Source organism: Pan paniscus, chromosome 1, assembly GCF_029289425.2.
Source record: "Pan paniscus chromosome 1, NHGRI_mPanPan1-v2.0_pri, whole genome shotgun sequence".
NCBI lineage: Eukaryota > Metazoa > Chordata > Mammalia > Primates > Hominidae > Pan > Pan paniscus.
Genome location: NC_073249.2, coordinates 176,370,324 through 176,397,141, shown reverse-complemented (window position 1 = coordinate 176,397,141; position 26,818 = coordinate 176,370,324). Strand labels below are relative to the sequence as shown.

General features: G+C 36.9%; 1 protein-coding gene across 3 annotated transcripts in view; it reads right to left on the bottom strand.

Annotated features, from left to right (window-relative positions):
- Nucleotides 1–26,818, bottom strand: part of FAF1 (Fas associated factor 1) — a 523,666-nt gene that overhangs the window by 31,262 nt on the left and 465,586 nt on the right. For all 3 annotated transcript variants that reach the window (XM_034964946.3, XM_034964954.3, XM_055093088.2), the window contains 3 exons: nt 19,166–19,246; nt 18,033–18,110; nt 2,947–3,162 (listed from right to left, as the gene is read on the bottom strand). In XM_034964946.3, coding sequence (XP_034820837.1) covers nt 2,947–3,162; nt 18,033–18,110; nt 19,166–19,246 — 375 coding nt within the window. The remainder of the gene's footprint in view (nt 1–2,946; nt 3,163–18,032; nt 18,111–19,165; nt 19,247–26,818) is intronic.

Below are 26,818 nucleotides of genomic sequence, written 5' to 3'. Positions count from 1 at the left end.
CAGTTCAGGGAAGTATGCTCAGCAGACATTTAGTAAATGGTTAGACAGCTGGGAAATCTTAACATGAAGTATTGTTTTGGTTGGGGGCGGGTGGCAGGCATGGGAGGTACAGAAGAACACTTATCAGGTCCTCTGCTGAGAAACCAGTCTCTGCTTTGTGGAGAAAAGGCTGAAGACACAATTAAGACTCCTAGAGTTAAGGCTTATATTATTTGTTATTAAAGAGGCAAGGCCTTAAGATGTGCTTTTTAACAGTCTTTAGTTTGGCTGTAATTTAAGATGACTTTTACAAATTAGATCCTAATCCTTGCAGACACAGATGGCTGTTACAGAATAGCCTTGCAAAAACACTAGTCATTTGACTTGAAAGAGAATTCAGAGAAGAATGAAGGGCCTTTAACTCTCACCCCACCCCTGGCTCTAGGAGGCCTAAAGAGTCCTGGGTGGGCTTTCTTAGTTTAGGTCTGGAATCTGGGTGGGCCTAGAGCATCTGTTCTCATTTGGACCAGCCTCTCTGTTCATTCTGGAACCAGAGATTAGGGGAGCCTGAGGTTATTAACATTCAACAACAGTTACTGATGCTTATATATGAAGCACTATGCTGGCAACCACAGGGAGATAGTAGCAGGCCCAAGAACACTCTACATTTCACATCACATTTCCCCAGTTTCCTTTCAACAGCAACTTTCCGCAGTCCAGAGTTTTACCCTGTGGAAAGAGGTTCTTAATAATGATCAAAAAGCCTAGCTCCTTTTAAGATATTTTCATCCCATCCCTGTCAGTAATAAGCTTTAAAAATTAATTTGAAAGAAAATAAAGTTTAATTTTAAAATGCAAAGTCCTTAAACTCTATTTCTTTCAGTACTTCCATTTTTAAATATGAGACCCGTTCAGAAAGGGAGTGACTTAAAACTAAGGGTTGGGAAGGGCAAACTTAGCTCCTAAGATTTTTAAGTTCTCTGAGGTGAGATTTTCATCACAGAACATAAAGTATGAGAACAAGGCTGATCTTGAACACTTTGATTATGGTTCTTTGTTAAATGTTCACACACTGAGAGTTCAACTTCAGTGACAGAAGTTAAGGTAGTTTTCATACTTGGCTGTGTGGTAAGAACATATGCAGGCATGTGTTCCCCTGTGCATGTTTGTGTGCCTTATATACAAATAAAGGGGATGACCTTGGAGCAGTAGGCAGGGCCAGTGAGAAAAGGAACAATAGTCAGCACCTGGGATCCACTACAGTCTCCTGGGCTTAGAAATAAGTGGCAAGATCCTCATTCCACCCAGAGGGGACATTACTAGTTTCTGTCTCTATCCTGCAAACCTGACAGCCAATGTGAGGGACTTAGATGTACCTTAATGAAACTCTTGGTTTTGGTATGCTAGGTTACTATACCTAGATCACAATGGAATCACAGAAGATTTATTGTATATTTCAGAGCTAAGCAAGTCCAAGTCCCATTCCATATAAAGCAGGAATACCAGGGATGAATCCCTCTCCATATATATATCTGTTATTGCTGAAAAGAGTAGTATTTGGTAATCTCCAATGATAGGAAAATTAACACTTCACGACACAAGATATTCCTTTCTTAGAAAATGCTTTGTTACACTATGCCAAATTTGTCTCGTGTAACTTTCAACTCATTGGTCCCAGTTCTACCCCTGCAGCCTCAAAAAATCAGATCCCTCTTTTACAAGGCACGCCTTCAAGTAGCTGAAGACAACAATCACATCTCTCATGGTCCTTCCTTCTTTAGAGGTAATGTTCCTTAAATGACATGATTTCCAGCTCCCTCACCTTCCTACCAGCCCTGCTCCAGACATGCTCCTATTTCTTCAGGCTTCGTTTTTCAGCATGAAGCCTAAAGACTATTTCAGGGGTAGTTTGTTTTTTTTTTAATTTTTTATTTCCATGGGTTTTTGGGGAACAGGTATTTGGTTACATGAGTAAGTTCTTTAGTGGTGATTTGTGAGATTTTGGTGTACCCATCACCCAGTGGGTAGTTTATCTTAGTGCAGAGTTAAACAGGACCATTAAGTTAATCTCTGGTTGGGATTACACCTCTAAAACAGGAGCTAGCTTTTTTGTTGGCAGCCACAATGCGTTATTAACGTGTATTCAGCTTAATTCGACCATAACCTCTACTAAAGGAATCTATTTCTACACATTTCTGTGAAATTTCTGCAGCTTCATTTTGTGTAAGTTTCAGTATTTTAAGATTTTCTTGAATCTTATTTTTCATAATCTATAAATCTGATAAAGTCTTCATTTAGGTTGCCAATAAATATGGTAAGTAATAAAAGATTAAATACAGAGCCTCTTGGTTCCCTACAAGGAAATGGTGGTTAACATTTTTTGGACACAACCATTTAATCAGCAATGAATCTAACACATCTATATCTCTCTACTTTGCCCCAGAATACTATGAGAGACTATCAAATATTGTGCTGTAATGCAAGCACACAGTGAATACAGGTCACCCTCTGTAACTTCCCAGGGTAGTAAGACTATCAAATCACAAAACACTGTTTGTTTTGCTTGACTCATTCTTAGTGAACCTACATTCATTGACCCTGATATCTAACTGTTAAGCTGTTAAACATACAATTCTCAGGTATATTCTGAGGGCTACAGATATATCTCATTTGAGGAATACAGATGAGACATCAGCAAAGACTGGAATGCTGGAATAGGGAAAACAGCTAGGAAGGAAGATCTAGTACCTAATTTCTTACATAGGCTACTGGGTACATATCTGCTGGCCTGGGAAGCCATACTTTCTCCAAAGGCTAAGGAGAGAATGGTGTGCAGAACAAAGAAGGACTCCTGTTTGTCTTGTAGTTGCCTGCACCATGGGACTTTTCTTGAACTACTTTGTTCAGCTTTAATGATGGCACATCTCCCACCTGGATATACTTCCTGAGATAGGTATGGGAACTTACGTCTCTCCTAGGAAAGGTGCTCAGTAACTTGTACTCATCCCATGGAAATCCTTTGGAAGCTACAAAATCAAAGACAATCTGGAGCTTGTTGCTGGCCAGGAAACGCCGCTCCAAGAACTCGCCACTGGGGGTCCGGATCCGCAGTTTGCTCACAGGCTCAGCATTTTCTTCCTTTGGCTCAGGAGGCAGGGCTTGCTCTAAGGACAGCCGGATGGCCTAGGGAGAGCAAAAACCAGGTGTTAAAATGTGAGAAGGACTGGACTATGGAGAGTGGGGAGGAAGACACCAGAAAAAAAGCTGCTGTTTTCTAGAAATTCATTGAAAAGTCACTGCCCTATTTATTAGCCAAGCCAAATGCTTGAACAATAGAATAATGTATTTTTCATTTTCTTAATATTAGTCCAATAGGCAAGTAATTAAAATAAATTCCACCTTGATGACACATATTATTAAATATATAGGAAACTACACAGAAAAGGCATTTTTTTAACTGAAGGGCTCAGATATTTGTGATCAAAGACATTCATATCAAATACCCAATTGATACCTTTCTAGGGTATGAATTAAAGCTATTAGATGCATTCAGAAAAGACACACACAAACAGAGATATATTTATATTTGAGAAATACAAGTAGAAGTAACTGCAGAGTTTGTAGAATACTGGATTATTATGTTTATGTCAAAATGGAATGAGGAAATTCTGTTTAGGGTGATGAAACATTTTGGAAATAGTGGTGGTAGTTGGACAATACTGTGAATACAATCAATGCCACTGAATTGTATACTTAAGAATGGCAAGTTACTGTATATATATTTTGCCACAATAAAAGAAAAGTTTTAGAAAATGGAAAGAACTTCAAATATCAGGTTTATTGGCAGAAGGAGACCACAGTCCTAGTTCTGGCTTTGCCACTAACTCGCTATGGGATTTGGCCAAATCTTAGTGGTTGATTTCTGGACCTACAGATGGACCAAACTCTTCATTTGACTTAAGCAGGTGAAGCAAACTGTTGGAAGGTCTCATGGGTAGCGTGGGCTTGAATCCAGGTTTTAGTATTACATTGTTTCACATTTGTGACATTCCATTAGAAGGAGATTGTCTCTGAGGTCCCTAACAACATTGGAATCTATAAAAATCACTAAAACCTTTTTTGTCTAGAACCCTGAGAAAGACTTCATGTTAGAATCCATGAAATTCATCTAAAGCAGTGCTCTGATGAAATTCACGGCCTTAACATTCGTATGCCATTATAAATTAAAGAATAAAAATAAGTGAATTAAGAATTAGATTTTAAAAGCTAAATTATCAGTGTCTGGTAATAAAAAAATTTTAAAGCTAGTGAAAAAAAACCAATAAAATAAGTGGAAGGAAAGCTGAGAATAACAGTATAAAGAAATAATTTAGAAAAAAAGAAATATATAACTAGTCAGCTTATAAGCTGGTTCTCTGGAGGTAATAAACTTACACAAATAAAAAGAAACAAAAATGGTAACCTACAGAGGGTAGGGGAAACAAGGTGGAAGAGGTGACATCTGGTGTTTTCTGCATATGCCTTTCTATTTTGACCTATGCAAATTATCTGTTAAAAAATGTTTAAAATAACCAACAGAAAAAGTTTGCTCAGACACAAGTATGGATAAGAAATTAGGTAATGTGTGTCATGCAGGTGAATTTGGTTGGTTCTAATACTGAACTATTTTTTTTAAATCATTCAAAATTTCTGCAATGTATAGACAAAGCTAGTCTAGCCTATGACTGAGGTTACTTTCCTTCTGGAGGCACTGAATAACTACCTACCTTATAGGGGATTACAGAGATGGGAATTATATAGACCATATATATATAAAATTTTCAGTATGGCATCTGACACATAATAGGCTTCAGTGATAGCTGCTTTTCTTATAATGAAGAGATCTGCACAGAATGTCAGATCTGGAAGGGGCTGCATTTGTCAAACAGCCCAATACTCTCATTTTTTATATGGGGAAATTGATGCCCAGAAATGGAGACATAAGAAATACAGTTAAAAATATATTTTTGCTTTTTTTTCAGTCACTTTTGCCCTTTTTTCTGATAGCATGAGTAGCAGTTTACCTGATATTGGTGTTCTGCGACAGCAATGAGTTTCAGCTGAGTATTTCCAAATATTAAACTATTTTAGTAACATTATCATATATTAGTAACCCAGTGAATGGATTAACATCTGTGTATATCAAAATTAAATGCTAGTTGATATGTCAATTACAGCATTCACTATTTAGTACCATAGTTATTTATTTAATGCCTGGCCTTCTTACTAGCCTGCAAGCTCCATAATGGCATGGGAGCATGTATTACTTCTCATTCCAAATACAGTGCATAGCACAAAGTAGATGCTCAATATGCACTTGGAAGGGAAGGAATAAACTAACATGCTAACTGAAATAATATATGTAAAAGTGCTTAGTATGATTGTAGGCACATACTAGGTGTTCAATAAATGCTAGAAGAATATGAATCTCATAGCCTCTACTTCTAGTAACTAAGAATTAAACATCTTCTCCTTTCTCTGAGGTATGACTCCTCCTTGCATTAACTGTTCAGATTAATTTTCCACATGTGTCCCTTAAAGGGAAATCATGAGTTGCTTGTAAGTATAAACCTCTGTGGATTAGAGTTATATACATTTTCTAAACTGTTAATGGGATCATCTATTTCTCAGTTACAGTGGTGGTTCTTTTTTTTTTTTTTGAGATGGAGTCTCACTCTGTCGCCCAGGCTGGAGTGTGATGGCGCAATCTCGGCTCTCTGCAACCTCCGTCTCCCAGGTTCAAGCGATTCTCCCACCTCAGCCTCCCGAGTAGCTGGGATTACAGGTGCGTGCCAGCACACCTGGCTAATTTTTGTATTTTAGTAGAGATGGGGCTTTGCCATGTTGGCCAGGCTGGTCTCAAACTCCTGACCTCAAGTGATCCATCCACCTAGGTCTCCCAAAGTGCTGGGATTACAGGTGTGAACCACTGTGCCTGGCCACAATGGTGGTTCTTTACAACCATATCTTTTGAGATTATAAAACATTTTTCCCAATTACAAAAGTAATATAAATTCATTGAAAAAACAGATTAAAAGTAAAACATTAAAACTAATCTGTAGATTCACCATCAAGATAGCCATCACCATCAGTTTATATCCACTAATTTTTAAAATATTTTAACCATTGTTAAATGTACAATTCAGTGGCATTAAGTAAATTCACAATGTTGTACAACCATCACTACTATTTATTTCCAAAACTTTTTCATCACCCAGATACTCTTCCTTAATTTTTCAGGCATATTTTATATATTTGAAACTTTTTTCAAAATTTGAGTCAGTGTTGTATTGTATAAAGCTTTATCCTTTCTGTTCAAAATCATGTATTTTGTAATTGTTTTAAAGTTTTTATTAAAGTATAACATACATATGAAAAAGTGCACAAATCTTAAGTGTACAACTTGATAAAGTTTCAAAGTCAACATATCTGTAAAACTAGAACCCTGATCAAGTATCTCAGAAGCATACCCTTTCCTGGGAACTACCTCCCCTTAAAGTCAGTATTCTGACTTCTGACAGTGCAGTTTAAAAAATTTTAATTAAATGCAATGTTATGATTAGAAACATAGGTTTTGGGGTATGACAGACATGCGTTCAAATCCTGGGAATTAGGCAAATGACAGTCTTTATGAATTTCAGTTTCCTCATAGGAATAGAGCCGATAACATCTTCCTCACAGCATCCTTCTATAAGATGCAGAATGTTTTTAGATGGGCCACCACACCACACTGCTTTACCTTCTTCTCTGGATCATGCCAGCTGCCTAGTCAGTTCTGATGAGAGAACCTGAATACTTGGTTGCTGGTGCAGGATTCACATGCTAATTATGGTTCTTTTTGATGGGAGACTCTGCTTCTAATCGGCCATCTTGGCGCTGTCCCTGACGCCACTTAGCAAATGCTGACACTTGGTCAGCACTCAGTGACAAGTGCTGAGCATTGATCCTCATGCTATATGTAATACTGTGATCAACATATGACAGCTGTTGGTGTTATCATTTTTGTTATGATTATTCCTTTTCGCCTACTTTAAATCAGAACTTAATGTGATATTTCTTGGTTTTCCCTCCTTTTCTCCCTTTAATCCACCTGTCTGCTTGCTTTCTGTTTTGACATTTCCCTGCATAGTATAACAGATGCTACATTATTGTCTGAATTCAACCAATTATATTACAGAAGAATAAACAACAGTAGCTCGTTACTTCATTCATTATACAGACAATGTCTGCTCCTCAATGTATACAGTCTCCAGGGCTTTTCCCCAGAAAGAAAACAGACCTCATACATCCCACACCAATGGACCAACGTGGAAAACAATGAAGAGATACGAGGTAAATCAGCAACCTTGAGATTTGAATACCCAACAGTTCTACTGCCAAAAAAATAACAAAAATACATCAGTAGTTCAGTTTCAAACATACTGGCTAAGAGCAAGGGCCTCCTGTAAGCAAACACTGTTGTAAAACAACAACATAAAGGACACCTACACTCAAACGAGTCATGGTTAACACCAGTGTTAAACTTCAGTTTGATTTGCTCAACAAATATAGTTTATTTGCATTATTTTTGGTTTGTAATAAAACAAGGAAACCTGGTATAAGTTAGAAATATGAACTGATCTGGTACTTTTTTTTCTACTAAAAATATGTGAGTATTTAAAGCATATCTGAGGGATGAGAAATGGGGCTATTTTTTGAAGTGAAATTAGGCAGTGAAAATAGATACCCACAAAAGACTGTCACTACACGGTTACATTTTTTAAACAGAATAATACACACTTACAACAGTCTCTTACAATAAGAATCAAAGACTGCCTTAATTTACTTATACACACAGATGTATACATAAATATATACACACAAAACAACCTCTAGGTTTCTATGAGTATGTATAAATAACGGTTTATAGCTGGCTGAGGCACAGTGTTAAATAGGCTAAAGCTAACATTCATTAATTCCATGAATTCTTACTGAGCATCTTCTATGAGTCAGGCATTGTTCTAAATGATGGCAAAATAGCAGTGAACAAAATAGATAAAAAATTCTGCCTAAATGGAGCCTACATTCTAGTAGGGTAGGGATAAAGACAACAAAGACACACATAAGAAAAGATAGTATGTGCCACATAGAGACTTTTCAGTCAATGATGGACTGTATAAACCATGGAGGTCTCGTAAGATTATAACGGAGCTGAAAAATTCCTATTGCCTAGTATTTAGTGCACTATACTTTTATTTGTTATTTTAAGGTATACTCCTTCTACGTATTTTTTAGAAAAGTTAACCATAAAACAGCCCCAGGCACGTCCTTCAGAAGGTATTCCAGAAGAAAGCATTGTTATAATAAGAGATGACAGCTCCGTGTGTGTTACTGCCCCAAAGACTTTCCAGTGGACAAGATGTGAATATGGAAGACAATGATATTGATGATCTAGACCTTGTGTAGGCCTAGCCTAATGTGCATGTATCTTAGTTTTTAATAAAAAGTTTAAAAAGAAGGAAAAATTTTTAATAGATAAAAACTTATAGAATAAGGATATAAAGAAAGAAAAATTTTGGACAGCTGTACAATGTGTGTTTTAAGCTATTACAAAATAATCAGAAAGTTAAAAAAATTAAGTTTACATAAAGTAAAAAAGTTATAGTAAGCTAAGGTTTATTCATTGCTGAAAAAAGAAAAAAAGTAAACCTAGTGTGGCCTAAGTGTACAGTGATTATAAAGTCCGCTGTAGTGTAATGTCCTAGGCCTTCATATTCACTCACCACTTACTCACTGAGTCACCCAGAGCAACTTCAGTCTTGCAAGCTTCATTCATGGTAAGTACCCTACACAGGTGCAACATTTTTTATCCTTTGTACTGTACCTTTTTATCATTTTTATTGTACCTTTTCTACATTTAGATATACAAACACTTACCATTGTATTACAGTTGCCTGCAGTATTCAATACAGTAACATGCTGTACAGGTTTGTAGCCTAGGAGCGACAGGTTATACCATATAATAGCCTAGGTGTGTAGCAGGCTATACTATCTATGTTTGTGTAAGTAAAGTCTAGGATGTTTGCACATCAACGGAATTGCCAATGACACATTTTTCCATCCTTAGGTGATACAAGACTATATCATTTTTCACAAAGTGGTGAGTGCTATGGAGGGAGTGCAGGGAATGCTGGTAGAAGGTGGGGGGAGGGGTAAAATTTTAAATACTGTAAACCTCAGTAAGCAAAGGTCTAAAGGAAAGAGGGTTCCACATGGATATTTAGATCTAAAAGAAGTATATTATAGGCAGGAGTCACAGTAAGTAGCAAGGCCCAGGTGCCTGGCTTGACTGAAGAATAGCAAGGCAGCCAATGTGGCGGGAACAGAATGAGCAAGGGGAGAGGGGTAGGAGTTAAAGTTACAGTGGAAACAAAGGAGAGGGGTGATTAGATCATATATGGCTTTGGGAAGGACAATTAATAATTATTTTCCTATTTTAAAATTAAGGTATAATTTATATACAGCAAACTCTATCCTTTTAAATGTACAGTTCTGTGAGTTTTGACAAATGCATATATTTGCATAAGTACCATCACCAACAAAGAAGAGTTCTATTACCTCTCTCCCCGTTCAAATTTCTTCATCCCTAGCTCCTAACCTCTAATCTTTATTCTGATCCTAGTTTTGTGTTTTCCAGAATGTTATATAAATGTAACCATAAATGTTACATAAATGACTTCCTTCACTTAGCATAATATATTTGAGATTCATCCATGTTGTTGAATATATCAGTAGTTTGTTCCTATTTATTGCTGAGTAGTATTCCATTGTATAGATACACATACAGTTTGATGACCCCTTCTCCAGTTGAGGGACACCTGAGCTGTTTCCAGGTTTAGATGACTACAAATAAAGCTGCCAAAAACATTTTCATACATATTTTTGTATGAATGTAAACTGCTTTATGTGAAAGCAGTTTACTGTTACTTTCATTTCACTTGTGTAAATACATACCTAGGAGTGTGACTGCCGGGTCATATGGTATATGCATGTTTAACTTTACAAGAAAGTTTCAAGCTAATTTCCAAAGTGGATGTACTATTTAGCATTCCCGTCATTAATGTGTAAGAGTTCAGTTGCTCCTCATCTTTGCCAGTACTTGGTATTGTCCCTTTTTCTTTTAAAAAGTCTTCTAAAAGGTGTACATATATTGTGGTTTTAATTTGTATCTCCCTAATGGCTAAAAATTTTGAGCATATTTTGATGCACTTATTTGCCTTCTGTATATTTTCTTTGATGAAGTATCTTTTAAATATTTTGCTCATTTTAATACTTGGGTTGCTTTCTTATTATTGAGTTTTGAGAGTTCTTTTTGTATTCTGGACATCAGATATATGATTTTCCCCTTGTCTGTGGCTTGTTTTTTCAATTTCCTAGCAGTATTTTACAAATAGTAGAAGTTTCTAATTTTGATAAAGTCTAATTTACATATTTGTTATTTTATAGGTTGTGTCTTTGGTGTCAGATCTAAGAAATCTTTGCCTGACTCAAGGTCATGAAGATTTTCTCCTATGTTTTCTTCTGGGACTTGAATAGTTTTAGATTTTACATTTAGGTCTATTACCCATTTTGAGTTAATTTTTGCTTGTGATGCAATATATGAATTGAAGCATTTTAAAACTGGTTTTCTATGGGATTTTTTTTGGATATAAATATTCAATTGTTGCAGCATCATGTGTTGAAAAGACTATCCTTTCCCCATTGAATTGCCTTTGTATCTCTGTTGAAAATCAATTGACCATATATGTGTGGGTCTATTTCTGGACTCCATTGATTCATGGGTCCATTTTTTTTGTAAATACCACTACGTCTTGATTATAGTAAGTCCTGCACTCTAGTAACGTCCAACTTTGTTTTCTTTTTCAAAATTAAACTGTTTAGACTATTCCAGTTCTATTGCTTTTTCATATAAATTTAAGAATCAGTTTATCAATCTCTATAGAAAATCTTGTAGATATTTGATTAGAATTACTGTAAGAATTCAGGTTTTATTTTGAGATGTAAGCCACTGCAAGTTTTTGAAGTGACATGATGTGACAAATGATTTTTAAAGGATTTATTAAGACTATAGGAAAGGCAAAAATGGAGATGTGGAATCAAGTTGGGAGGCTACTAAAGTAATCCAGATAACAGACAATGGTGGCTTAGATGAGGGTGATAGTGGTGGAGTTAAACATTTAAGTTCTGCATATATTTGCAGAGCCCACAGGATTTACTCATTAAATATGGATGTAAACGAGATAAGTCAAGGATAATTCCAAGGTTTCTGGCTCTAACAACTGGAAAGATTTTCCATTTACTGAGATAGGGAAGACTGCAGAAAGAGCAGGTTTGGGTAGGGAGGGTAGGATCAGTTGTGCAATTTAAAACATATTAAGTTTCTGATGTATATGAGACATCTAAGTAGACATGATGGGCCAGCAGTTAGATATTCAAGTCTGGAGTTCAGGGAAAGGGAGGAGCTGGAAATATAAATCTGGGAGTCAAACGTATAGACAATATAATATAGTCATATAATATAGTCAATATAATAGTCATAATACTCAATGAGATCACCAAAGGAGTAGAATGGATCCCATATAGAGACAGTTGATTTGACCAGATTCTGCAGTCAATCTCTGTTCCTGGCAACCTGGAGAGTATGGATAGCTTTTACTACTCTACTACTATGACCTCATTTCTGGATAAAGTAAATAAGGCAAATGATCATATTTCCTAAATCAAAATTCAAATAGATGATTTTTGCTTGCTTCTGGATATAAAGAACAGTCTGTAGGCTGTGATTTGGACACCATGAAGCTAGAATTTCTGGACTGTTTTAATGGTTCATGAGAACAACGGAACACTTCAAACTGAAAGTACTGAAGAAATAGTGGATATACATATATATATAGTCTCCATAATTATAATAAAGTATATTTATGTATTGGCACCTACCTTATTGAATTGTAAAAATTCAATAAGATAATTAATGCCTATAAAGTGATCACCACTGAGTTTAGCACATATTAATTGTGCGATAGTGGTGATAATGCCAATGATGATGATGACAGGGATGATTATTATTATGGCCCAGTGTGGACAAAAGCAACTTACATAAGATAAAAATACAAATTATAAAGAGCAGTTTTACCTTAATAACCAATTTATGGTCCCACCTTCATTCTTTGAATTTGGATTAATGAGTAGAATGAATACTGGATAGAAGCTCTGGTTCTGCTTTTATCAGGCTTATACATTAGGTAAAAATTTAAAAGTAGGCTTAAAAGTATCTTTTTAAAACTATTGTTTTTTTTAACCAAACACCACATGTTCTCACTGATAGGTGGGAAATGAACAATGAGAACACTTGGACACAGGAAGGGGAACATCACACACCGGGGCCTGTCGTGGGGTGGGGGGAGGGGGGAGGGATAGCATTAGGAGATATACCTAATGTAAATGACGAGTTAATGGGTGCAGCACACCAGCATGGCACATGTATAAATATGTAACAAACCTGCATGTTGTGCACATGTACCCTAGAACTTAAAGTATAATAAAAAAAGAAATTATTATTATTATTATTTTTTAAAATAGAGATAGGGTCTTGCCATGTTGCTCTGGCTGGCCTTGAACTCCTAGGCTCAACTGATCCTCCCAACTCGGCCTCCCAAGTAGCTGGGATTACAGGTATGTGCCACTGTGTTTGGCCAAAAATAGGTTTTTAAATCCTGCTATGATCTTACTTTCATCCTCTGTAAAACAGTAATAATAATATTATCCTTACCAATTGTATTAGTCTGTTTGCACACTGCTATAAAGAACTACCTGAGGCTGGGCGCGGTGGCTCACGCCTGTAATCCCAGCACTGTGGGAGGCCAAGGCAGGCAGATCAGGAGGTCAGGAGATCAAGACCATCCTGGCTAACACGGTGAAACCCCGTCTCTACTAAAAATATAAAAAATTAGCTGGGCGTGGTGGCAGGTGCCTGTAGTCCCAGCTACTCAGGAGGCTGAGGCAGGGGAATCACTTGAACCCAGGAGGCAGAGGTTGCAGTGAGCTGAGATTGTGCTACTGCACCACTGCACCCCAGCCTGGGCAACAGAGCGAGACTGTCTCAAAAAACAAAACAAAACAAAAACAAAAAACAAAAAAAAACACCAAAAAAACAAAAAAACGACCTGAGACTGGGTAATTTATTAAGAAAAGAGGTTTAATTGACTCACAGGCTTAACAGGAAGGAGACTGGGAGGCCTCAAGAAACTTACAATCATGGTGGAAGGCGAAGGGGAAGCAAAGCCCTTCTTCACATGGTGGCAGGGGAGAGAGAGAGAGAACAACGGAGGAAGTGCCACATTTTTAATCCATCAGATCTTGTGAGAACTCCATCATGAGAACAGCAAGGGGAAACAGCGCTCCCATGATCCAATCACTTTCCAGCAGGCCCTTCCTTCAACATGTGGGGATTACAATTTGATATTAGATTTGGGTGGGGACACAGAGTCAAACCATATTACCAATTTTGTAGAGTGGTTGTGAAGTGAAACAGAAAACTGAAGAGGAAGTGCCAAGGTTTCTAATTCCATGTTCTTCTGTTTTCCCACTTAGTAGTCATTAACATTACTTAATATTTTCTACTTAAGGTGGCACGAAGGCATAAAAGGAAACAGTTTGGGTAGACAGGCAAAAATTAACTTTTCTTTCTAGAGAACCATCAGCAAAAGGGAATAGCTTAGTATCTATTCTACTTCACCCATGATTCGCCAAAATTCAGGCCTTTTAGCCATAGCTCTAATAATTCGACTGTGTTCTAAGTTTGTTCATTTACTGTTCCCTGAGCAAGCCCTGTGCCGTTCCCCTTTTGTTCATGACTACTCTTGCACTTCCCTTTGGTGTCCATCCAACCATCCATCCATCTATTCATTAGTCCAGACAAAATGCTCTTCTACTTCATCTTTAACCATCAAAGTCTGTGAAGTCTTTTTTTTTTTAAATTCACATCTCTACGGGCGCACCGTGAAGTCTTTCTTGTTGCCTTCCTAGTTAGATATCAGCTTCCTCCAAATAAACATCCTGTGCTATTTTAGTGGTTTTTATAATGTATGGTATCTTTTCCTGTAGTGATTTTGCATTTGTCTACCCTCTTGCATTAGACAGTAAGCTCCTTGAGGGCTGGACTATGCCTCGCACCTACAGCATAATGTCCACAGCACCTGATTTAATAATTTGCACACAGAAGGAGATTAACTAAATATTTGCTAAATATTGAGTGAATAAAAGATCTGAGACTCAAAAACCTTAGCTGAAAATTTCTCTGCTTACCAAAAACTCAGTAGAAAAAGGCAGTACTCAGGAAGGCTTTCTTGGAGTGTATATATTTCACGCATTTCTCTAGTTACTATAAAGTCCATCCCTTAATCAGAAAAAATGTAGTATTTGGGCCTTTGCAGGGATGATTTTACTATATTGTACTTTAGCCTTATGATTTAGAATTATATTTAAAAAGTTTTAAGGAGCTGTCATACATAACTTGCCATTGTCACACATAACTTGCCATTGTCACAGTAGCTATTAGATATAGTTGGGGTTAGTATTCACTACACTGCACAGCTTCCTCTTGAACAGGAATATAGGAAACGTTGCTCTAAAATCTCAGTGCTAGAAAATGTGGAAAAATTCTGAGAAACTAGCCTTTAGATCTGATGTTACGCACAAAGTAAAACTTGTAAACTATCATATTTTCCTTTGTTTTGGCCCAAGATAAGTATAGAACAGATTTTATGGAACAAATGTACAGCACCCTATCACATGGATTTGGTGCTTGTGCTAGATTATCTGTTGTCAACATGTTAGTCTTATCTTTGGCATTATCTTCCTTTGTCCTTTTCCTTTATTTCTATATCTACTCTTTCTTAATCCCTTTGAATTGCATGTATTCATGTAAGTTTCTTGAAACTGATTTTGGAAAGAATAAGTACATATATAAATTAATAAAACGGGAGATCTTTGCTGTTGTTTTTCCCTCAGAATAGTCTTACAGCCTTTCTCCTTATTAGGGCCAATGACCAGATCAATATACTTTTCTAGATGTTTGATTTCACTCCAACAGTTATCACACAGCAAAATGAGGCTAACCATTAAGGAATTTCCATGCAACCAAGGTGATTTTACTGTTCAATACTTCTTTTTTCTAAAGGATCTTAGAATATTGAAGATAATCAAAACAATAAAACCACTCTTGTTTCTCAATGTAATTATATGGGTTAGGATTTCCAGTTAGAAGACAGGTAGTGTTGCTGTGAAAAGTCAGGTGACCCGGCTTCTGATCCAGATTAGGTGTTCAACCAGTTTGGTGACCATAGGTAAACCATATAATCTTTCTGGGTCTCAGTTTCTTCAGAGGTTGCACAATACCAGCTTTTCCCAAACAGTGGTTTGTGATACACTAGGGTGCCATGATATGTTAATTGTTGTTCCATTTAAAAAAGGGGCAAATAAGTTTGGATAAGATTGGACTAAATGAAAATAAACCATTTCTTAATGGTGGGATTTTAAGAGCCTTTGTGACACTTGGTTAAGGGAGAATAGAGTGCATAGTATTATCCAAACTTGCATTTTATGGGAGCATATCAATAGAAAAGTTTAAGTAATGACTAGGTGCAAAATATGGCCTGTCCTCTCCCCCACTGTACCCCAACCTCTCACATGTTAACAGCTGGAATGCATATACTGAATTATGTTTATAGGGTCTTCTGTAAGATGATGGGCTTTTATCTACATTTAGAAAGAAAGAAAGTTTCAGCTCATGGTAAATTAGATAAATCATCAGATGAAATTACATACGCTGCCAAGCTTTAGATCCAGAACATTGAGTTAATTGTGTACCCTTGACATTTTAGCAAGCCAGTATGGTTGACGATACACTAATACACACACAAACACACACAGAGCGAGAGAGTGTGTGCATGTGTGAACGACAGCATAAAGGAGCAAGAATCCTAAACTATATTTCTTGAAATAGCCTAAAAGGATAGTGACTAATTTCTCCCTTATCTAAACTTTTGTGAAACTTGGCATATATGACTCCTGTGGACACAATGATATAGGGTTTTGTACTGGAATGGAGTATGAGAAAGAGCTTTATAGTCATAAAGTCCTGGATGAGAATCTCAGCTGTTCTCATTTTTGTATGTGTAACTCCTCAATGAACTTCAGTTTTTTTCACTTATAAAGATAAATCTCTAACCTTGTAGCTTGTTTTAATGGTTAATTGATAAGCATACGTAAAGCAGCTAGCAAACTATTTAATACACAGAAGACATTCAGCAAAATATTTTCTACCTTCCATTATTGACAGTCCTCAGAGTGCAGACTAGGGTTTGTCAGGCATAATATCTTGTATATATGTGATAGATACTCACAACAGTTTTGACATGAATAAACTTTGATTTCCGAACAGTTAAGTTTCACTTATCTTTTAAGACCTGACTCAAATATTACTTCATCTGTACATTGTCTGATTATCTCAGCTGTAAAAGATTTTTCCTTTGGCCTTGAACTCTCTAAGTATTTTGCTTTTATTTCTATGTCATTTAGCACATTTTTTCTTGATTTGCTGTTACTCCTAGACAGGCTGTATATTCCCTCTAAGATGTAATATCTTCTTATAGGCAGAAAACGTTTTATTATCCTTTGTTTCCCTGGCAGTGCTCAGCACAGGTCTTCTTCAAAAAACATTTGTTAAACAAGTGAAAGTGGTGTCATACTTTGACTGAGAGTAATAACTAACAGAGTTTTCCTCAACCCCAGTTAGGGCCCTTCAGGCCTTTCCATTGCTTGTTAGAGGGCTTCCTCTTTTTATAAGTGAATCTTGCCATTAATCCTACATCTGAAAAAAAGTTCTGAATGTTCTTTTCTATGAAGCCAGCCTAGGAAGTCATTTGACCCCCATTCTGTTTGTGCCTACTGCACCTTAGGCATACCTCTATAATAACGTTTACATACAGTATTATAATTCTATTTTTATAAGAGTAGGAACTCCTGGAGAGCAGGATCCATGTCTGCATCACTGTTCCCTAACAGATTTGGAGCACATAGTACATATCCCAAAAATGTTTACAAAATGAGTGAATGAAGAAAAATCCTCTATATTGCTATGGACATGACATGAACTCACGGAAAAAATCAATGAAGCTAAATGAATTTCCCATATTTGGGAGCTCAATGCAAGATGTTACAAAAGTAACTCACAGTATCTTTTGGTGGGTAAAGTGAAGACTGTGGAAGGGAGAAGAGATACAATCTTTCTATTCTTAGGGTGAAACAATATCCAGGAAGGATGAGAAATATTTGCCAACAAATATTTGTTGGCAACAAAAGGCAAAGATTATAGAAAATCATGAATCTAGTACAAGATCAAGTTTTCTAAGAGTTCCATACAACAGATCAGGAATAATTAAGGAAACGTTAGGTCTTCCATACTAAAATGAGTCTAGGAAAAGTAGAGAGAAATAAGTTGTAAGAAATATTAACAGTTTTGCAGCTGGGTGCGGTGGCTCACGCCTGTAATGCCAGCACTTTGGAAGGCCAAGGCAGGTGGATCACTTCAGGTCAGGAGTTCGAGACCAGCATGGCCAACATGGTGAAACCCTGTCTCTACTAAAAATACAAAAATTAGCCAGGCATGGTGGTGTGCACCTGTCAACCCAGCTACTTGGGAGGCTGAGGCAGGAGAATCACTTGAACCTGGGAGGTGGAGGCTACAACGTGCCGAGATGGTGCTACAGTGAGCCCAGATGGTGCCACTGCACTCCAGCCTGGGTGACAGAGCGAAGACTCTATCTCAAAAAAAAGAAAGAAAGAAAGAAAGAAAGAAAGAAAGAAAGAAAGAAAGAAAGAAAGAAAGAAAGAAAGAAATATTAACAGCTTCAGTATCAAATACAGTGGAAATACAACCCAGCTTTTGAGTAACTTTTCTTAAAATTATGCCCCACCTCACGTTCCTCTTCTTGTTCTTTGCGAATCTGCTCCAAACGAAACTGTTCTGCCATCTCTCTCTCGTGAGCTTCCCTCTGTTGATAAAACAGAAAAGGAACAAGCACTTAACACATACTTGTTTACAAAGAAAGAGAGAAATAAGGAAAGAGAAAAAAGAAAAGAGGAAAGAAAGAGTATGTGACATTCAAAGGCTCATTGTCAACATGACTCAGAGGTATATTGTGGTAACGGAAATGTTTCTAGAACAAGAATGGAAATGAAAGCAAAAACAAAGCATAGGTCTCTGATAATGTTAGGTTCCTATTCAAATACCTTTGATAGCTCTGGGTAAAGTGGCATTCAAGATCCTGCAGGACATCCTTTGGTCTTCCTTTCTGACCTTTTCTATCTACCCTGTACCCAAATCTAGAGCTATTTAATCAGCCTCTATCCATCCTCCATGCATTCTGGACCCTTGATGCTAGCTTATACTGTTTCCTCTTCCCTCCTACTGCTCTTTCTCTGTCCAGTTCACATATACCATCTCTTCTTTGAAACATTCCCAGTACAGTCCCACTCCCTGGCTCTCCAAAAAAAACCTGGAAAAAAATTTCCACTGAAACTCCTACTCACTGAACTCTCACAGAACTCAGTGCTTCCCTTAGGACATTTAGGATTCTTGGCTTATGTTACAGCTACTTGTGTTCTTTACTTAATCAACTCTACCACATTGTGAAACTTCCTTTGAGAGCAGAAACTGTGGCCTATTCACTTCTCTCTCCTTCAAAGCTCAACACAGAAGCAGGTGCTTAAGTAGTATTCAATAAATCAATAGTTCCCAACCCTGACTGCACATGAGAATCACCTAAAGAGCTTTCCAAAAATTGCTGGTTTCTATCATAGACCAACTAAGAAACAAATGAGATAGATACTAGGTTCATCTTTGTTCTCATTTTTCATGAAACAAATTTTATTTTGTCAAAATGAACCATGCTTTAATAACCATGGATAGGATTATATTCTTTCTGTTAACTAAATCTAGCTTTCTCTATTGCAAACCCAGTATTTTTAGGGATCAAAGTGATAAAGGTTGGCATTTAAATAATGAACAATTGAGTTCTTTATCCCAGAAGTACTTGACCAAGCCTACCTTTGCTCTGTCAGCCTCAAGTGAAAGGCGATAGGCCTCATCTTGCTCTCTCTTCACATTTTCTCTGGCTTCACGTTCATCCTTAAAGAAAAAGATTCAAATATTTTTTGACATATTACTTTTTTTTTGAAAAAAAGAGAAAAAAAACTAATGGTAATCTCTTTTTTATTCCTATATGAACTTATAATTAAATAAGAGACTTTTAAAGTGTATAGGACATAAATAAGCAAACAAACAATAAGATGAACAGCATGGTACATAGTGGAAATAAGAATGTTTGAATCCTAACTCTACAAACTGTGTGACCTTGTATAAGTTATTTAACTTCTCCAGGTCTCAGTTTCCTCACTTGCAAAACAGAAATAATATTTGTCTTATAGGGTCACTGTGAGAATTAAGTGCAATAATATACAAACTATCCAGCAAAGGACCTGGCACTTAGTTCATTTTCATTATTAGTTCTCTTCTCCTTTTCTCCTGATTTTTCTGAGATAAACTTGGAGACTGTCAGTATTGGAACTAAGGACTGGGAGGGAGAACAAAGACTAGGAAGTAATCCCTGGGTCAGTGTAGAAAGAGGCCCAAAGCAAAATACTCTGGTTAACCTCATTCCATACCACACCACACCACACCACTAAAGCTCTGGTTACCAATTTAGTATTTCCCCATTACATTCACACTCATGAAGTGTGAATAACAAAAGTTATCTAAGTTGAAAATCTCTTAGAATATTTTTAGCTTCTGAAATGATTATACCATCTGCCCATATTTAAATCACGAATTCATTTAAAATTAAAAGTTAATTCATGAACAGAATTTCCCATTTGTTATATTCAGAAGTATAGCCAATATACATATACTTAGCTTTAATAATAAATACCCACACCTGTCTACACTAGAGTGTAGGTTCCCTTTTTGGTCATTTATTTATTAGGCAGAACCATATAAAGCCACCAATATTTGTGACCTATAAAACTGGAAATTTCATATAGTTAATTTCTCACTTTTTTGTCTCCCCAATATATGCTTACTCAAGGCTGAATATATGCTCAGCATTCTCTTAGGTGAGATACCTAATCAAGACTGGCCTTATTCCTGAAGACTAATACATCTTCTAGTTCCAATAATTCAACTAATTCCTAAAAGCTCTGGTATGAATAGGAACATTTCATTGCTTCCTAATCTTTCAAATAAAAATTAGAAAGAATTAGATGTTGCTGGCCTGAAGGTAATTGTTATACTACAAAATATGAAAAACCATGTTAAACCTGATAATGTCTACCCTTTCAGTCATCGATGAAAGGATTAAACTTCTTTTTTTTTTTTTTTTTGAGGGGGAGTCTTGCTCTGTCACCCAGGCTGGAGGGCAGTGGTACGATCTCCACTCACTGCACCTTCAGCCTCCTGGGTTCAAGTGATTCTCCTGCCTCAGCCTCCCGAGTAGCTGGGATTACACGCACCCGAAATCACGCCCAGCTAATTTTTGTATTTTTAGTAGAGATGGGGTTTCACCATATTAGCCAGGCTGGTCTCGAACTCCTGACCTCAAGTGATCTGCCTGCCTTGGCCTTCCAAAGTGCTAGGATTACAGGCATGAGCCACCACACCTAGCCAAGGATTAAACTCCTAAGAATCCTATGCCTCTGTGGATAAGTCTATCTTTTCAAATTTAGATATCTCTTGAATGTAATCAACCAACTATGAGAGTAATCTTACCTTTCTATATTTTAAATGGGGGAAATGCACAAGATGTTTAAAATTTTAATTTGACCTTACTTTCCTGACTTCATCCTTTCAAATTAAAGTTTCTCACAACATTCTGTACTTTCCCTTTAAAGCACTTACCATAATTGTAATTAATTATCACATAATTATTTATTTAATGCTAAACTACCCCATGACACTGTAAGCTCCACAAAGGCAGGGAACTTGTCTATATTATATATCTCTGTATTCCACATACTGCCTAGTTTTGGGAGGTGTTTAATAAGCATATGTTAAATAAATTATCTTTCCAGGCATAAAATACTTATTGTCTACAGCAAAAATTAAAGAAAAAGACATAGCTCATCCACAAAATGGCTGGCCCAATCTGAGCCTGAAATTGACTGGCTGGGCAGGAATGACTTGTTATGCCACTATGTACACATAAAAAACGGACCTTCTAAAAGCAATCACAGCTGGAAGCCCTTTGATCACAAATACAGTTTATTATAAAAGAGGGTAAACAGCTCTGTTGTAAAACAGACTGTAGCAGATATGAAAGGCCATCAAATACAGGGATCTTGGCACCTGTTGTGTGTTCTTTCCCTTACTCACAGCTCTCCCTGACCATCCTGACAGATGGGCTGGCTTGGGCATGTGGCTCAGGATGAATTTTCCCAAATTTATCATGGTCATAGCTTCTTGTATGTTTGGTAGTTGTTGGTGAATGGTTATCATTTCTTCTTATCTGTTCCTCAGATTTTATACTTGCCTCTCCAACTGTCCTCTTCAGAGTCATCTCCAATTTTGAGAGAGAAAACTGCTTATGTGTTTCCCCCATATTATTCTATATTATCAGATTTTTTAGAAAATCCCAGGTATTGTGGTTAACACTTCATGTATAAATTTGTTCTCATAACCTGTAGATGTGCCTCTGGAACTTCTCTTGTATTCTACAAATACTGTCCTTGTAGAGGTTCCCTTTGCTAAATCTAAGAGGACACATCAAAGTAACTAGAAATTTTTACACATCGATTGGGTGGAGGTAGAACAACTGGATTATGAGATTCAGAAACAGGTCTTACGTGTTGCCTAGGCTATGGCTTGGGCTACTTGTCATTCAAACACTCCTTGCCACACCAAAGTGAGAAGCTGGATTGCTCAGAAGTAAGTAATAGCCCCAGTAGGCAGCTTTCTTTGTAACATACTTGTCACTGCTCTCATATTGCGCTGTGCTACACTCATTTGTGTATTTGTCTCACTGGTCCCTACCTGAGCTGTACACTCCCAGGGGTAAAAGACTCTATTTCATATGTCTTCGTATTTCCTATAGCATCTAGCATACTATCTTACATATGACAAGCATCTGAAGTATATATTTATTGGATGAATAAATGGAATTATCAGTGCTCAACAGTTATATACCAGAAATTCAGAAGCCTCTAAGTATTCTTCAGTCTAGTAACTTTTATTTAAATATATTTTCTGTCCTGAGTATTATGATGAGTTGTTAAGAAGTGTTAGAATTATAATTTACTTATTTTTAGTTAAAAAAATTTTTTTTGAGTACATAGTAGGTCTACATATTTATGGGATATGGGAGATATTTTGATAGAGGCATGCAATGGGTATTAATTACTTCATGGAAAGTGGGGTGTCCGTCCCCTCAAGCACTTATCCTTTGTGTTACAAACAATCCAGTTATAATCTTTGTGTTATTTTTAAATGTACAATGATTTTTACTATAGTCATCCTGTTGTGCTATCAAAGGCCAGTATTATTCACTCTTTCCATATTTTTTGTACCTATTAACCACTCCACCTTCCCCCTAACCACTCCACCTTCCCCCACACCCCACTGCCCTCCCTAGCCTCTGGTAATCATCCTTCTACTCTCTATCTCCATGTGTTTAATTGTTTTGATTTTTACATTCTACAAATTAAGTGAGAACATGTGACGTTTGTAGTTCTGTGCCTCACTTATTTCATGTAACATAATGGCCTCCAGTTCCATCCATGTTGTTGCAAATCACAGGATCTAATTCTTTTTTGTAGCTGAATAGTACGCTTGTGTACATGTACCATGTTTTCTTTATCCATTTGCCTACTGATGGACATTTAGGTTGCTTCCAAATCTTGGCTACTGTGAACAATGCTGCAACAAATATGTTAGTACAGATATCTCTTTGATATACTGATTTCCCTCCTTTTGGGTATATACCCAGCAGTGGGATTGCTGGATCATATGGTAGCTCTATTTTTAGTTTTTAAAGGAACCTCTACACTGTTCTCCATGGTGATTGTACTAATTTACATTCCCAATAACAGTGTACAAGGGTTCCCTTTTCTCCACATCCTCTCCAGCATTTGTTATTCCCTGTCTTTGGGATAAAAGCCATTTTAACTGAGGTGAGATGATATCTTACTATAGTTCTGATCTGTATCAGAATCAGAATTTAAACACAGTCATTCTCACCATAAAGCCTGGTTTTTCCCCACTGTGGCACACTACGTAGTTCAGCATAGTCCTCTATCTCCGAGACAATAGCCATTGAATTTTATTACAATTCACTGAAAATGATGACTATTAAAAATAAAATATTTTATGAGTTGCCAAATGGTTCCCACAGTAAGAATTTAACCAAAAAAAAAAAAAGAAGAAATTTAGATGTAATTTATGACACCCTCAGTAGTGTTAAAGATTAGTAATCATCAGTTAACTCCTAAAAGACTAATTCAAAATTCCAAATTATTAAACTGAAGTGGCTATAGACTTTTTTCAAATACTTACCAAATGCATACACACATAGAACACTTATTGATTTTTCTGAATGCCCAGGTTGGAATGAATACCCTGCTCCTTGCTCTACCAATAGGTCCTTGTCATCAGAGACATGGCCCTGCTATCTATCTCTAGAGATACAGATCAAGATAACCTGAAGTTCTCTCAATATAAATACTTAGAGATAGTAGGTAAAACATAACAAGTATGTTCAAAAGCATTACTAAGCATGTCAGAAAGAAAGAAATAAAGAAAGAGAAGTTTCTAGGTACCAGAAATAAAGAGGAAACTGAAAGTGAGAGATGTAAATGATGAAGTAATTCAGAACCTGACAAGGTAGGTTATCCATCTTGATAACCCAGAAGCCCCACTGTGATCAGAGATCTCATTTTGGACTTAAGCAAGGTGAGGAGGTGTAAAAGTTATCTCTGGGGACCAAGCACAGTGGCTCATGCCTGTAATCCTAGCACCTGGGAGGCCAAGGCAGGTGGATCACCTGAAGTCAGGAGTTTGAGACCAGCCTGACCTACATGGTGAAACATGTCTACTAAATACAAAAAAATCAGCTGGGCATGGTGGCACATGCCCGTAATCCCGGCTCCTTGGGAGGCTGAGGCAGGATAATTGCTTGAACCTGGGAGGAAGAGGTTGCAGTGAGCTGAGATTGCACCATTGTACTCCAGTCTGGGCAACAAGAGTCAAACTCCATCTCAAAAAAAAAAAAAAGTTATCTCTGGGATAACTTTTGCAGCCTAATGTAAGTGAAATTGGAGTCTGGGAATGAGGTGTGGGGGTGAGGGGAAGAAAAGTTACTTTAAGAAATAATCATTGAAATTTTTTCAAATTTGATGAAAATGAGAAAGCCACTGATTCAAGAATCTTAACAAACATTAAGCAAAAGAAACATGAAGAAACTACACCAAGGCACATCATAACCAAATTACTTAAAGTTAATAATAAAAAAAAATCTGAAAAGCAGCTGGAGAAAAGAAAAGACATAATATGTGCAGGAAACAATGACAGCCGACTTTTCATCAGAAACAGTGCAACTGAGAAGACAATTGGGCAACATCTCTAAAGTACTGAAAGAAACAAAACAAAAAACAAAAACAACCATCAACCCCAGAATTCTATACCCAGTGAAAATATTTTTCAAAACTGAAGGTAAAATACTTTTCAAACATATAAAACCTGAAAAAATTCATCAATAGTATATGTATTACAGTAAAAGTTAAAGGAAGTCTTTCAGGTAAAAGGAAAAGGATACCATAAAGGAATGGCTTTGTGTCTAGACAAGGGAATAAACAAAACTAGAAATGGGAGCTTCATAGGTAAATTAATAGACTTTATTATTCAAAACTTTTTTTTTTTTTTTTTTTTGGTGACGGAGTCTCACTCTGTCACCCAGGCTGGAGTGCAGTGGTGTGATCTCGGCTCATTGCAACCTCCACCCCTCCAGGTTTAAGCAATTCTCTGCCTCAGCCTCTGGAGTAGCTGGGATTACAGGTGCGTGCCACCATGCCCGGCTAATATTTTGTATTTTTAGTAGAGATGGGGTTTCACCATCTTGGCCAGGCTGGTCTTGAACTCCTGGCCTCGTGATCCACCTGCCTCGGCCTCCCAAAGTGCTGGGATTACAGGTGTGTGCCACCGCACCCGGCCTCAAAACTCTTTAAGAAACAATTGACTGTATCTCAATGCCATTTTTTACAGAAACAGAAAAACCCATCATAAAATTCATACAGAATCTCAAGGGACCCCTAATAATCAAAACAATCTTCAAAAGTAACAAAGTTGAAAGACTCACTTTTCCTGATTTCAAAACTTACTATAAAGCTACAGTAATTGAAACCGTGGTAGTGGCATAATGATAGACATATAGAAAAATGAAATAGAACAGAAAGCCCAGAAAGAAATCCTCACATATATGTTGGATTGATCTTCAACAAGGGTGGCAAGACCATTCAATGAGGAAAGAACAGTCTCCTCAACAAATGATGTTAGGAAAGCTGGATATCCACATGCAAAAGAATAAAGCTGGACCCTCATCATACCTCATATTAAAAAAAAAGCTTAAAATGAATCAAAGACTCAAATTTAAGAGCTAAAACCATATCATTCTTAGATAAAAACATAGGTGAAAATCTTCATGACCATGGATTAGGCAATGATTTCTTTAGTACGTCATTGAAAGCATAAAAAGAAAAAAACAGAGAAATTACACTTCATCAAAATTAAACTTTTTTCACTCAAGAGAGTGGAAAGATAATCCACAGAATGGAAGAAAATATTTGCACGTGATGTCTGATAAAGGATTACTATCCAGAATATATAATAAACTCCAACAACTAAACAACAAAGAAACTAAACAGGCTAATTAAAAAATGGTCAAAGGCTGGGACAACTGTAATCCCAGCACTTCAGGAGGCCAAGGTGGGTGGATCACCTGAGGTCAGGAGTTCGAGACCAGCCTGACCAATATGGTGAAACCCCATCTCCACTAAAAATACAAAAATTACCTGGGTGTGGGGGCGCATGCCTATAATCCCAGCTACTCAGGAGGCTGAGGCAGAAGAATTGCTTGAACTCGGGAGGTGGAGGTTGCAGTGAACCGAGATCGTGCCACTGCACTCCAGCATGGGCGACAGAGCGAACCTCTGTCTCAAAAAAAAAAAAAAAAAGAAAAAAGTCAAAGGACTTGAATAGACATTTTCCAGAGAAGATGTATAAATGGCCAGTACACGCATGTTCATAGTAGCATTATTTACAATAGCCAAAAGGCGGAAATAATTCAACTGTTCAACAGATGAATGGATACACAAAATATGGTATATACCTACAGTGGAATATTATTTAGCTATAAAAAGATTTTTAATTCTTATATCTACTATAATATAGATGGACCTTAAGGACATTGTGCTTCAAATGTGAAAGGATCAACATTGTGTTTCCACTTACATAAGGTACCTAGAATAGGCAAACTCCTAGAGACAGAAAGTAGATTAGAGGTTGCCAGAGTCTGAGGGGAAGGAGAATGGGGAGTTATTGCTTATTAGACTGGCTAGAACTGCCAATTCAATGGTGAATAGAAGTGATATGAACAGATATCCCTCCCTTTTTCCTGATCTTAGCAGGAAAACATTTGATCTTTCCCCAGTAGGTAAGATG